At 41.6% G+C, this 13,639-nt stretch overlaps 1 protein-coding gene across 2 annotated transcripts in view; it reads right to left on the bottom strand.

The window, feature by feature from the left end:
- Positions 1-13,052: 13,052 nt before the first annotated feature.
- Positions 13,053-13,639, bottom strand: part of LOC117709940 (uncharacterized) — a 63,226-nt gene continuing 62,639 nt past the window's right edge. For both annotated transcript variants that reach the window (XM_076935667.1, XM_076935668.1), the window contains 3 exons: positions 13,433-13,466; positions 13,246-13,358; positions 13,053-13,167 (listed from right to left, as the gene is read on the bottom strand). In XM_076935667.1, the coding sequence (XP_076791782.1) occupies positions 13,089-13,167; positions 13,246-13,358; positions 13,433-13,466 (226 nt within the window). In that variant the 3' untranslated portion in view covers positions 13,053-13,088. The remainder of the gene's footprint in view (positions 13,168-13,245; positions 13,359-13,432; positions 13,467-13,639) is intronic.

Below are 13,639 nucleotides of genomic sequence, written 5' to 3'. Positions count from 1 at the left end.
ATAAATCTAGGACTTTGATCATAGTGCATGAGAAACAAAGGCATGGAGATAGAAACCCTATCTCAATAAACAACTGTTTTAAATGTTTTAATTATCAAAATGAAGGTGGTTATACGTTTGGTTGTATTAATGGTATTACTAATCCTCTGTGAGAGCAGGCCTAAAGAAAAAGAGGCTACTGAATTGAATCAATCTAGATTTTTTTTTTATTATTTCAGGTTACCAGACAGACGATATGCTGTTTTGGGAGAGAGGCTCTGTATCTGTGTTGACAGGAAAGGAGCAAAGTCTTAGGACCCCTTCCAGAGTGATAAGGATCACACATGACAGAGGAAGACCTCCTGAAGATCTTGGCTGCAGACAGGAAAGAAAAAAATCAAGGTCACACAGGACAGGTAACACGAATTGCTGGTCCCTCTACATGGGAACAGCCCTGAAACTGCTGAGACATAAAAATGTCTCTAGCCAAAACTTCAGCGATCCATAGCCAATAAATAGTTAGTTACAGGATCCTCAAAATTCATCATGCCATCCTTTGTATGGCACGAATGAAGATTAAAATTTGGCTATTGATCAAACTAACTCATAAAAACGACAGTTGTCTTTCACGTGCTCACACAAGAAACAAAATCTCATCCTTAACTGATATGTGCACCGTGCACAGTTCATAAGAATATCTTAATAGAACTAAATATCGGTTGTAAGTTTCCTATGTTACAGAATGAATCACCAAGAATGCGGCTCTGACCAGATTCACTCTTGGGAATGCAGAGGTGACCCCCTGTCCCAGCTCCCTGCCTGATCCTGCCTCACGGGATGCTGTTTCCAGAGACCTGCTTTCAGAACAGTTTCAGGAATGGCTGCTGGTCCCTGATGACCTTGGCTCATCCAGCCTTTTAGACGATTCCAGTCAGGACTCCAGTTAAGCTCTGAACTTTCTTATATGGAGACTGGACGACAAATGCTACAGCTAGCTTTATTAAGTCTTAACTAGTTTTTCTAGTTTTCTTGACACTCCCTAAAAAAAGAATTCTTCACCCCAATTCAGCAGGAAGCAGTCATAGAAAATAGTCATCCCAACCTCTTAAATAGAGGTATCTGGCTTTTATTATTTTATAAATTATAGATATGTTGTCACTTTAAGGAATAATTTGGAAATGTTTGTAATTTTGGACAGGGGGAAAACTCAATAGAGAGCTTAGACTCGAAAATTTCTATCTTTCCTTTCTTCTCTATCCTTCTTTCTTAGGAAAAGGGATGAGGGTTGAAAAAAAGGGGGGATAGAGTAATGTTATAGAAATTAGATAAATGGGGATAGATTATTAAATTTACTTTTAAACTAAGCATTTTATAACCAAAATCTTACATTGGTAGAAATCTTTATATTTTGATGCAGAATTGAAATTATATTTTCTTGCATTTGTACGGAATTCTAGATATTGATACAAGTTTAAGATTTTCATTGGTACAAATCTTTGTGTATTGACACAAAATTTAAAATTAACTTTGTTGCTCTTAGATAGGCATTGTGCCTGCCTATGCAACTCATTTAAAAATACAGAGCTTAGACTCAGTCCTTTAATAGCTGCTATTACAAACTGTTGAGGCTGATTAAGTCATGCAAGTTAATACTCAGTCAAATTCATGGTCTTATTAGATTCTAATTTAGCTAATTACAATAAAGTGTTTTCAAGGTTATTCAAATAGTGAATAGCTAAAAGTAACACTGTTTAACAATTCAGTTATAATATATTCAGTCTTCAAAAGCATCAGAGATCCAGAGAATATGGCATTTAAAATCATTTCATTATTAATAGATCTTTTGACTATGAGACGTGTCTGCTCCTGAAAGCACCTTCATTCCACTTCAACAAAGGAGCTGAGCATCAATACCTACAGGTGGAGTTGCTTCAACTGTGGAAAGCTAGCCACTGGGCAAGGAATGCCCCAATTTAATCTGCAGACAGAATGTTGTCCAAAAAGGACGAATGGTCACAGGATAGTCGACTGCTAAGCTCTCCCAATACAGGGTAAACTGGTCATTCGTAATTTCTGCTTCTCTTAAGGTCGGTCAGATGTTCTGGGCCAAAAAGCTAAAGACAGATGCTCCAACATTATAAGGAGTATTGGGGACTGTCCAGGAAGTCGACTGTTTCTGACACTTGTATAACTTTTGGAAGCTGTGTCTTTGTGCTTCCTGCATATTCATGTAATATTTAATTCTTTTTCAAATCTCTGATGGGGTTGAAGACGAGTTATTGTCTCACAATTGAACTTAAGTTGTTTAGCATTAAAAATGTTCTAATTTGAAAGGATGGTTTCCAGATGGTGATACAAGTTGAAATCAAACATGATTGAGGAACAGAATTCTGAACTCCTTAAGTTAGGATTTATGATAGAATACTTTATCTAAATTGCCAAATATGATGGACTGGACATTATAAGTGTATATCATACCTTATAATTTGCATAATTGTTGTAATTGTGTTCAACTTATATCTGAGAGAAAAGAGCCTTTTTAATTGGACAAAAGGGGGGAAATGTAATGGGGTTCTTTCTTCAAAGTTGCCAAATTCATATAGACTGGGCATTATGAATGTAATCCTACCTGATAGTTTCTATAATTGTTATTATTGCCTATGGTTAATTTCTGTAAGAAAAGAGCCTTTTATTGGACAAAATAGGGGAAATGTAGAGAGAATCAAGACGCACTGCATGGAAGCATCCCCTGTCAGGAACAAGCCAAAGCTTACGGCCTAGGCTTTCATTTATAAATAAGAATTCTCAAAGTTGTTATTTTAGGGAACAAGAAAGCTGGGTGGAAAAGTCCACAATTAACTCAGATATTTATACAATGTGATCAAAGGAACAGCAGAATGGTTATGGATCTGTGCACTCGTCTTGTTCCTGTCACTAGTTCTTAAGTTATTAAGCACTGGAGGCACCGGAGGGACCAATAGTTTTTTTTTTTTCCATTCCCAGAACCAAGACATCATACTAACTAAAAAAAGAACAACAGTGTGTAAATTTGTTCCGAGCCCCTCTGTGTCCCCTTCGCTTGCGAAAAAGACACGTGAGGCACTGTTCGGGTGGTTACTACAATGAGGCTTTACTTCTTGTATAAGCAGTAGCGGAAAGACGGAAAGACTGGAAAAGGCACTGCTTATATACACCCTAGAGTGACATGTTCACTTCTGATTGGCTGTTCACTCATTACCCATAATACACACCGGGATGGGCAGTGACTTTGGCGCGCTTTTTGCCTTTTGCACCTGCGCAGTCAGTTGTTTACTAGTGGGAGGACAGGATGCCTGCGCCATCTTGGAATGGCGAATGCTCACGCGGCTCCCAACATCTCCCCCTATCTGTATATTTAAGATGGAACAGCCTATTGCCTATCAAGCACGGCACCAACTCAGTGAGGGAAGCAGAGGCCTGATTCCCTGTGCAAAATGAGATATTGTAATGGGTTTACTTCCCATACCCATCTCGATGCCTTTTGATGGGGAAAGGGAGCCTCCACCCTGGGGCGCCACCAGGGGAGGTTTCTTGGCATCAAACCTTTGTGCAATCAGGCATACTTTCGGGAAATCTATCCACACTTGTGGAACATTCCCTGTCGAGTACCCACGCGCAACACCTCTAGATATTCAAGTATCACAGTTATTCAGGCAAGGGCTGGCTAGACTTAGACCTCTCATTGACCCAGTGCAATGGGCTGAACCCTTGGGGTGCATTGACTGAGGGTCTCAGTCATTGGCTACTTTCTTAGCCTAGATAGCCAAATTTCAGGGGGAGATGCTTGCTCAAGGCTACAAGTGCTTGGGCGATAGCGACCTTGTCACGTTTTTGTTGGGCTCTGAGCTTACAGACCAACCATCCTGAACATAGGGCTGCATCAAACAGGCCTATCCCCACCCTTTAAGAAAGAAGGAAAAGGCAGAGGTAAGCCAAGAAGTAAAATCGCCAAGGGTAACAGGGTCCACCTGCGCTCCATCAAGGCTCAAGATCCGGATCTGCAATTGTTGCTGTACCTGGTCCAGCTCCCTAGTCCACTTCCCTTGTAAATAAGCAGAAAGATTATGGCTTTGAATAAATGTATCATTCATAAATCTCAGAGGTGTAATACCTAGATGTGGGGTTGCTGACACGCAGCTCATTTGAACCACATCCGTGAGCTGCTCCACATGGGCTTGGAGCAAATCAACTCTCTGATTGACCAACAGGATGCCTGATATGCATCCACTTTCTGTAGAATGGTCAAAGCCTAAGAGGTCTTTTCTGAAATTTGATTAACAACAGTAGCTGCTGTAACTTTATTAACCATGCCTGTGTCGGCTGTCACAGCTGTAGCTGCAGAGATGGTAATAGCAGTGATAATGGCTGCAGTAATGCCAAAGTCTCTTTTATGTCTCAATAATGATGTAGTAGGGAAAGTTTCAGGATCAGCTTCTACTGGGATGGGCACAAAGGTAGGCACGTGCACAACCAAGGCTAGGTCTAGTGATCCATTCCAGCATTGTGCCAAAAGGCATGTAACATTCTTACAATCCAAGATATCAGAATTGTTTTGAAAGTTGGATAACATAAAGAAAAATGGGGGTCCACACACACCGACACTGGTTGTGCAGATACATTCCTAAACACCTTATTAATTTTAATGTTATTCAAATGGCTAGGTTTCATGTAGCTGAAACATTTTGTACTTCATGAAATATACCATTGAACAAGACAAAGGCAGAAACACCTTTTTTTTTAACATTCTAAACAGTGGCTACAACACATAATTTAATTGTGTTGAAGCAGGGTAAACTCAAGAAAATACACATACGATTTAATTACATATACTGTCTTCTCAATAGATGAGGCATCTGTAAATATAGTAAATATAGCAAACATCTTTTCTATGGTCTGCATGCATAGTAAATTTTAGGAAATATAAAAGCATGTATAGAGAAAAACTGTAACATATGATTATCAAATTTGTCTAAAATGTTTGTCATGTAATAGGCCAAATTTAATAATTCAATAACCAATTTAATTGTTATGTGGAATAAAGAATAAACCTTTTATCTAAAATGTTTTTAGGATTTTATCATATAAACTTTATTTGTAAATGAAGAAAGACAAATCCATATTAATGGTTTCTTTTATCAAAGGGCTGCTGTGGAAATGAGTAGTAACAACACAAACAGCCAACAATTTATCATAGTCCATATAATTTATCTGTTGATAACTAACAGTTTATATTATTTTCAGCAAAGCTATCTATCTTTTATTAGTTAATTGTCAAGGGGAATTAGGACTTACATCCCTTTGAAAATATCAAACAGAGGTTTAAATCCTCCTATGGTAAGCTTAAGATGAGGTTTTAGCCAATTAATATCTCTAAACAACTTTTAAAAATCACTAAGAGCAAATCAAGATTAAAAGTAAACCATTTTCTTTTTGCATGTACACTCACAAGCCAGAAGATGGCGTTAGATCCTCACCACAAATGGTTGCGAGCCACCATGTGGTTGCTGGGAGTTCAGCTTTTATATTTTAAATTACAAGTCTAGCCTTTAACGGCTGAGCCATCTCTCTAGCCCCAACTATCTATTTTTATTAGAATTTTCTGTGTCACAATCTGATTAGGATATAACTGAGGTCTCAAATATTGAAAGACACTGTCTTTGAATCTTTTCTGGAGCAACAAGTACTCTAAAAAATTTTTTTAAAGCTCGTTATATTGGAGCAAAGGCTTGCGGAAAAAGCTTCTTTAGAGAAATCCACTAATAAAGTATCACACAATGAATAATATACACTAAAAGATTTAACCTCTTAATTTTTGTATTAAAGCAACAACAATATTTATATATATAAAATGTAAAACAATTAACCATTTTCTGAAGCAATTATTTCTAACAAATATCGCTTCATGGGCTCTTAAACATTATGAATAAATTTACTGACTGTAAACCTCTCACCTTTACCAGAAATGTAAAGGGATGGTATAAAAACATCTTTTATATCTATAATAATTCTATAAGCATTTACTGAAATGGCAGCTGGAGTAGGCAAGTTAGGCTGTATAAATCTTAAATTTGAACTTTATTTTGGATTAATTTAATAACCAATCTTTTTTAGTCCAATGAATATATCAGATAAAAGCCAACCTTATTCTCTAATAATTGTTACATATATTAGAGGAATCCAAAGCATCTCATTTTTAACAACTTTGAATATAAAGGAATTAGAACAATTTGAACAATATTTTATCAGCAGGTATAGTTATACTCATGGAGGGAAGTAGGCATAATTTTAATGTTTCCAGCATAATCATAACTCTTAGCCCACAGACTGTTGTAAAGTCTTTGGGTCTTAGATTTATCCCTCTTCTCACAAGAAACAATGAAGACAAAACATACCTCCAGGACCTGGCAGGGAAGACCCAGAATAAAAGGGATGCTTAGCACCTTGGCTTCTGCAGCTCAGTCTGCATTGTCTTAATTCAAATGTAAATGCGCTTAACCTCCCTCAGGCCTGTTCTCTGAGGCTTGGCTAGGCCTGAACTGTGTGATTTTGACTTTAACTTTAACTTTAAACCTTAAATTTAAACTGTAAACTTTAAAAGGCACGTGTTGTATCTTTTCTCTATAAACATAGGCAAATCAAAAATTTTCAAACTCTCGGTTGAACTACCAACTGTAGCCAATGGAATATTGGCAGTTTAACTATGTTTTTAAGCCTTTTTGTAATATTAGAGTATAACCATATTTTTGAGAAACAAAACCAATCTTTAACGATGTAAGTAATCTATTTCCTCTAAAATCAACACCAAGTAGATTACCTTTATGCTATAAAGTTTTGCCACCACAAAACAAAGTGTAAAATTTAATGGAAAACTTGTAGCATTATATAACTCAGGCTGCTGGCGGGTGCACCGTGAAGACGGGGCAACCAAGTAACACTCAATAGCTGTAAACAATGGCAGCACTGCAGAATTTGAATGTACTGGCATGGGAACAGGCCAAGATCTAACTATGGCCCATAGTGGTATACTTATCCCCAAATCGAACATCAGTATCAGGAGAATCAGAGTTGTAATCTTGCAATCTAGCTTCATTCTTCACAATCTGCACCAGCCGCGTAGGAACCCAAATTGAATTGTTTTCACCTGTGGAATAAGCACAAACAGCTCCCCACCCCGGCCATGGCGGGGGCCTATTGAGTCCCTGACCTTGGAGAAGGGCCGCAGCAAGTCCTGCCTTAGTGAGGAGGCCTCTCAGGCCGCAACAGGCTCTCAGCCAGTCTTGTAGCCCCTTGTTCCTATGAGGGACAATGGCTGCACGGCATTCAGCTGTGGCATTTTCAAAGATCATCTGTTCTATCACTGGCATTGCTTGCTCTGGTTCCCCAAAGATTCTGCCATAAAGGAGGGTCCTTTTGTCCTCCACTCTCTCTCCACCAGCCGGTGGAGGGTCCTTAACCTTAATAGGCCCTGCAGTGGCCCCTGTTCCTTTTGAGTACTCTTTCCTATGACCAGACTCCTTGGCCTGCTTCTGTTGCCCAGGCTTTCTTGCCTGCTTCTCCTTTCCAGGCTCTTTGGCCTGATCTATTTCTCCAGGCTCTTTGGCCTGATCTCCAGGCTCCTTGGCCTGATGCCGGCTAACACGCTCTGGTTCTGATAGCCTGGAGCGAACCTCTCTTGAAACCTCTTGACTTGCCCTAATAGCTGTGCTGCGGGCTGGATCCTCACAACACAAATAAGCTAAAAGCGAAAACAATACAAGCAAGAGGCCAACTACTGCAGCAGCGGCAATGGGTGAATATCCGCTCGCAACGAAGGCTTCCACCCCAGGCATATCTCCCAGAGACGTACCTCATTCCTGTAGTCTTTTAACCCTGCCCAAAACTTGGGGGTCTCCACTGCGCCTTGAAATTCCCGGGTTTCGACACCAGATGTTCCGAGCCCCTCTGTGTCCCCTTCGCCCGCGAAAAAGACACATGAGGCAGTGTTTGGGTGGTTACTACAGTGAGGCTTTACTTCTTGTATAAGCAGAAGCGGAAAGACGGAAAGACCGGAAAAGGCACCGCTTATATACAACCTAGAGTGATGTGTTCACTTCTGATTGGCTGTTCACTCATTACCCATAATACGCCCCAGGATGGGCAGTGACTTTGGCGCGCTTTTTGCCTTTGCACCTGCGCAGTCAGTTGTTTACTAGTGGGAGGACAGGATGCCTGCGCCATCTTGGAATGGCAAATGCTCATGCGGCTCCCAACATAAATTGATTAAATGATTAAGTGAATGAATGATTTAAAAATGAAACTGCTTTCTCTGTATGGAGGTGATTGCTGTGAAGTACTTTAAAGATTTGTTTGTATTTATTTGTGCTTGTGGAGACCAGAAGAGGGCACAAGATCCTCTGGAGCTGAAGGTACAGGAGGTTGTGAACCACTAGAGTGGGTTAGGACAGACTCCAATCCTTCACACCATCAGCAAGACCTCTTAACCACTGAGCCATTAACACCCCATGACTAATTCTAAATATACAGTGCTGCCAGGCCACTGCCCAGACCTGGAGAGGGATACACAGGGCCACTGTCATTTGTTTTAATACTTTAAAATATTTTAAATCGTTTTTAAGTTGCATTTATTTATATGTTAGTGTGTATATGTGTGTGGCTCACTGTGCACCTGGAGGTCAGAGAACAGCTTGTCAGTCTCCTTTCATCATGTGGGTTCTGGAGACCAAACTTGGGCTGTCAGGCGTGGCAGTAGGAACTTTTATTTCCTGAGACATCTTACTCAGGCCTTTACCACAGTCCCCTTAAGATATTTTCTGTATTTGAAGATGGAAAAGGGGGTAGCAACTATGTGTATAAGAAAATTGATTGTCCAATTGAATTACAAATGGAGAAGAGTACTAGAGACATTGCATTTTTTATGTTTCCTAATCTTTTCAATACTGTCTATATTACCTAAGTGGCTAGGAGAACTAGACATAGGCTAGAAATAGGCAAAGCATAGTCCAAAAATTAATGACTATTTTATAGGCAGTCACATTGGCCTAGTGGATGGTCTAGAACAGAATAGGGTCTCAACAGTGTATAAAAGAGGACTCAGCATACTTGGAATTATTACTGAGTAGAGTTCGGAGTCAATAAAGGTTTAAACCACCAGCAACCAACAAAGACAAGACTAGGCAGCAAGGTCATCAGCAAGAAGGTAGGTATAGAGATGGAGCAGAGGTTGAGGGAATGGTCAACTAATGACTGGCCCAACTTGAGACCCATCACATGGGAGAAAGTCAACCTCTGACACTATTAATAATACTCTGCTATGCTTGCAGACAGGAACCTAGCATAACTGTGTCCTGAGGAGCTTCATACAGCAGCAGATGGAAACAGATGGAAAGACCCACAGCCAAACATCAGGTGGAGCTCGGGACTCTTATGGAAGAGATGGGGATAGAAGTGAGCAAGCTGGAGGAGTCAAGGGACACCATATGAAGACCTACAGAGTCAACTAACCTGGACCCATGGGCGCTCACAGACACTGAACCACCAACCAAAGAGCATGCAGGGGCTGGACCTAGATCCCCTACACATTTAGCAGATGTGTAGCTTGGTCTTCATGTGGGTAACCTAAGAATTGGAGTGGGGGCTATTTCTGACTCTGTGGCCTGTCATTGGATCCCCTTCCTCTACCTGGACTGGCTGGTTGGGCCTCAGTGGGAGGGGATGTGCTTAGTCCTGTTGAAACAAGATGTCCTAGGGTAGAGTGGTATCCAAGGGCCATCTCCCCTTCTCTGAGAAGGGGAGGGGATATGAGGGAAGGAACTTGTAAGGGTGGGACCGAAGGAGAGGAGAGAGGGGACTGCAATAGGGCTTTAAAGTGAATAAAAAATCATTAAAAAAGAAAAAAGTTGTTCAGCGATTGGGAAGTCCCCAGTTGTTCTAAGGCCTGGGACCTTGAATATAGTTTCTACCTGTGATTAAATGGAGTTTGACAACAAAATGGCAGTACTTAGAATAATCTTTTGCTTGTTCCCAACACCCCAACCATAAAATTTTCATTGCTATTTCCTGTCATTTTGCCACTCTTGTGAAATGTAATGTAAACATCTGTTTTCCCCATAGTCTTAGGAAACCCTTGTGAAAGGGTTGTTCAACTCTAAAGGGGTGGTGGGTCGCCACCCACAGGTTGAGAAATATCGAGTTAAAGGCTGCACTGTCCATCTCCTGGGAATTGGAGTTCTGACAGACATTTTGAGAGTAATGACAATAAAGCTACAGATGACAGCATTTGTCAAACTCACACTTTAAATCCACAGAAAGATAACAGAAGTCAGAAGCAGTATGGTGTCTTAGTAGGTAAGGCTCTTGGCATGTGATGAAGCAAGCCTCAAGATCTAAGTTCAGTTCCTGTAACCCATGTAAGGGTGGGCAAGAACTGTTTCCATAAGTCATCTTGTAACTTCAACATGTGTCCCGTTGCTCGTTACAGTTATACACACACACACACACACACACACACACACACACACACACACACCCCAAAATGTTAAAAATAACAGAAGCCAAACTCTTGTGGTGAAGATCTCTTAAAATAAACAAACTGACCTAAAGAAATAAAGATAAACTGATGTGGAATGGCTACATGAGTACTCTTGGGGTTGACCACTTTAGACCTCAATCGTTGTCAGTTACATTTAAAAAATCATCTAACCATCCAGAAAGCCTGGTACCACAGGATCACTGAAAAACACTTCTTGTTGCATGGCTTTTCGACTCTTGGTGTGTCCCTCGCCTAGACAGTGGTGTAGAAACCAGGGTGAGCCACTGCAGTGTTGGGGGGTATGGAGACTCAGATTACATACAGAAGGCCCGGAACATAGGCACTGACCTCCTGACCCACACCTAACACAATTTCCTCCCCTTCTCCACTTCTAGCACTCCTCTCTGCAGACACAGGCTTCCTCTGAGGATACAAGTGTGCGAGAAGGGCTGGCTTACTGACCAGACACAGGTCGTGGTGATGACCCACAGTTTCCTCTCTCAGTGTGGGCAGTGACCCTGAAAGACAAGTCAGTTTCTTCCCCATCCTAGCCCCAGCAGGAGACCCAGAGCTAGTGTTCTGAACTGGAAAAGAAAGAGGGTAAAAGAAAAAAGACGTCATGCATACTACTGTGCCTCTGCAAGTGACTCCTGCTGGTTTCCTCAGAGAGCTCAGGTGGAGTGAGGGCGAGTCCACAAAGGTGAGGGACAGAGCCCAATCTTCCACAGGTTTGCAGACCCTCCAGGCAGAACCAGCCTCACTGCCTGACCAATACCAGTCTAAAGTTTCTATTCAAAGGTTTTAATTTTTTTAATTTTATGTTTCAGCTGGATGTGTATTTGGGCACCGTGTACAAATCTGGTGCCCATGGAGGCTTCTGAGCTGGCATCAGATCTCTAGTAGCTGGAGTTGTAAGATAGAGTCACTGGGTGCTGGGAATCAAATCCAAGTTCTTTGGAAGAGCAGCAAGTACTTGTAGACACTGAATCATCTCTCTAGTCCCTCAAATGTATCTTTTGGACGGCCAGAAACTGGAAGCTGGGTAGCTCAGAGAGACCTAGTATAGAACTAAACAAGACTGACCAGCTCCTCCCACCAAAAGCCAGGGAAATGATTCCTAATGATACTTTGCTATATTCATAGATTGGTATCTAGTTCAATAACTGTCATCAAATAAGCTTCCTTCAGCAGCTGATGGGAACAGATGCAGACACCCTATACCCAAACACTATGCAGTGTTCAAGGAACTCCACAAAAGAGAAGGAAGGATTGTAGGAGCCAGAGGGTTCAAGGACACCAGGAGAACACAGTCCACAGAATCAACTAAACAAGGCTCATAGGGGCTCACAGAGACTTGGGCAACAATCATGGAGTCTGCATGGGTCTGTGCTAGGTCCTCTGCTTACATGCTGTGATTGGTTTAGCTTGGGGTGTTTATGGGGCTCCTAACAGTGGAAGTGGGGGTGTCTCTGACTCTTTTGTCTGCTCTTAGGACCCTTTCCCCTCTGTGATGGTTTGTATATGCTTGGCCCAGGGAGTGGCACTATTAGAAGATGTGGCCCTACTGGAGTAGGATGTGGCCTTGTTGGAGTGTGTCACTGTGGGCAAGGGCTTTAAGACCCTGGCCCTAGCTGCCTGGAAGTCAGTATTCTGCTAGCAGCCTTCCGGTGAAGATGTAGAAGTCTCAACTCTGCCTGCACCATGCCTGCCTAGAAGCTGCCATGCTCCTACCTTGATGATAATGGACTGGACCTCAAAACTTGTAAGTCAGCCCAATTAAATGTTGTCCTTATCAGAGTTGCCTTGGTCATGGTGTCTGTTCACAGCAGTAAAACCCTAACTAGGACAGCCTCCTACTTACTAGGTTGCCTTGTCCAGTCTTGATGGAAGCATTTGTACTTAGTCTTATTGTACCTTTTAATGCTGTGTTTGCTTGATATCACTGCAAGGTCTACTGTTTTCTGACAGGACATGAATGGAGGAGCACTGGGTCTGGGGGGGGAGAAGAGGTGTGTATGTGGGTGGGGGGGTACTCAAAGTATGGAGGAAAAGAAGGCTATGGTCAGGATGTATGAGAATAAATAAAAAGAAAAAAGTATAATGTGTTAGGAGAGAGTGTGAGGGAGGGAGGAAGGAAGGAGGAAAGGAAGAAGGGAGGAAGGAAAGGACAATGAGGGTGGGATGAGGGAGAGAACAAAGAGAGAGAAGAGAGCTAACTAGGAATGGCCTCAGCTTTTGAAACCTCAAATCTCACTCCCAGCGACACCTCCTCCAACAAGGCTGTACCTCCTAACCCTTCCCAAATAGTTCCACACCAATTGGGGACCAGTTATTCAAATCTATGAGCCTGTGGGAGCCATTCTCCTTCAAACCACCACATTCATCTTACTTACTCCAGGTCACAAGGCTTGCACAGTAACTGCTCTCACACAATGGGGACGAACTATCTTTACTGGCCCCCAATCTCATCTGCTGTGTATCAATTTTCATGTATATTTGACACAAATCAACAAAAAATAATTTATTAATAAATGATAGCAGTTCATTCTGAGGCTTCGACTGGTTCAGTCTCTTCCTCTTCAGGGGCCTTCCTTGATACTGAGGCTTTTTTCTTCACCTCCCTGGAAGAACAATGCCAAGGTTTTCAAACTTTGAAATGAACAACTTGCCCTTAGCTCCTCATTGAGAGAGACATTTACCACGATTTATCCTGAGACTTCTCAGAAGATGGCTTGGCCTGTAAATTATCCTGTTTCTTTCTTTTGAATATAGTTTTAATCCACAGTGGACATCTTAGCCAGACAAATTTTCCCTAGGAAACAGAAGGAGAGACATTAATTTGGCTTACCGCACCATCTCCTCCACAGTGCCCAGTCTCAAGCTTACCTGACTCTTGCTTTCCTTGTCATATTTCTTACCCCTTGGAAGAAAACACACACAGAAGTCAGTTAGGGACTGAGTCATTTGCTTTTGTGTCTCTAATGGAAGACATCTTGGCTCTTCCCATAAGAAAATCACTGCAGCCTGGGACTTGAGAACAATTCCATGCATACCTGGCTTCTAGGAACTTTTGTTCTAGGAGCCCCCACAAGG

This window comes from Arvicanthis niloticus, chromosome 6 (genome assembly GCF_011762505.2).
Source record: "Arvicanthis niloticus isolate mArvNil1 chromosome 6, mArvNil1.pat.X, whole genome shotgun sequence".
NCBI lineage: Eukaryota > Metazoa > Chordata > Mammalia > Rodentia > Muridae > Arvicanthis > Arvicanthis niloticus.
This window is presented reverse-complemented; position numbering and strand designations above follow the sequence as displayed.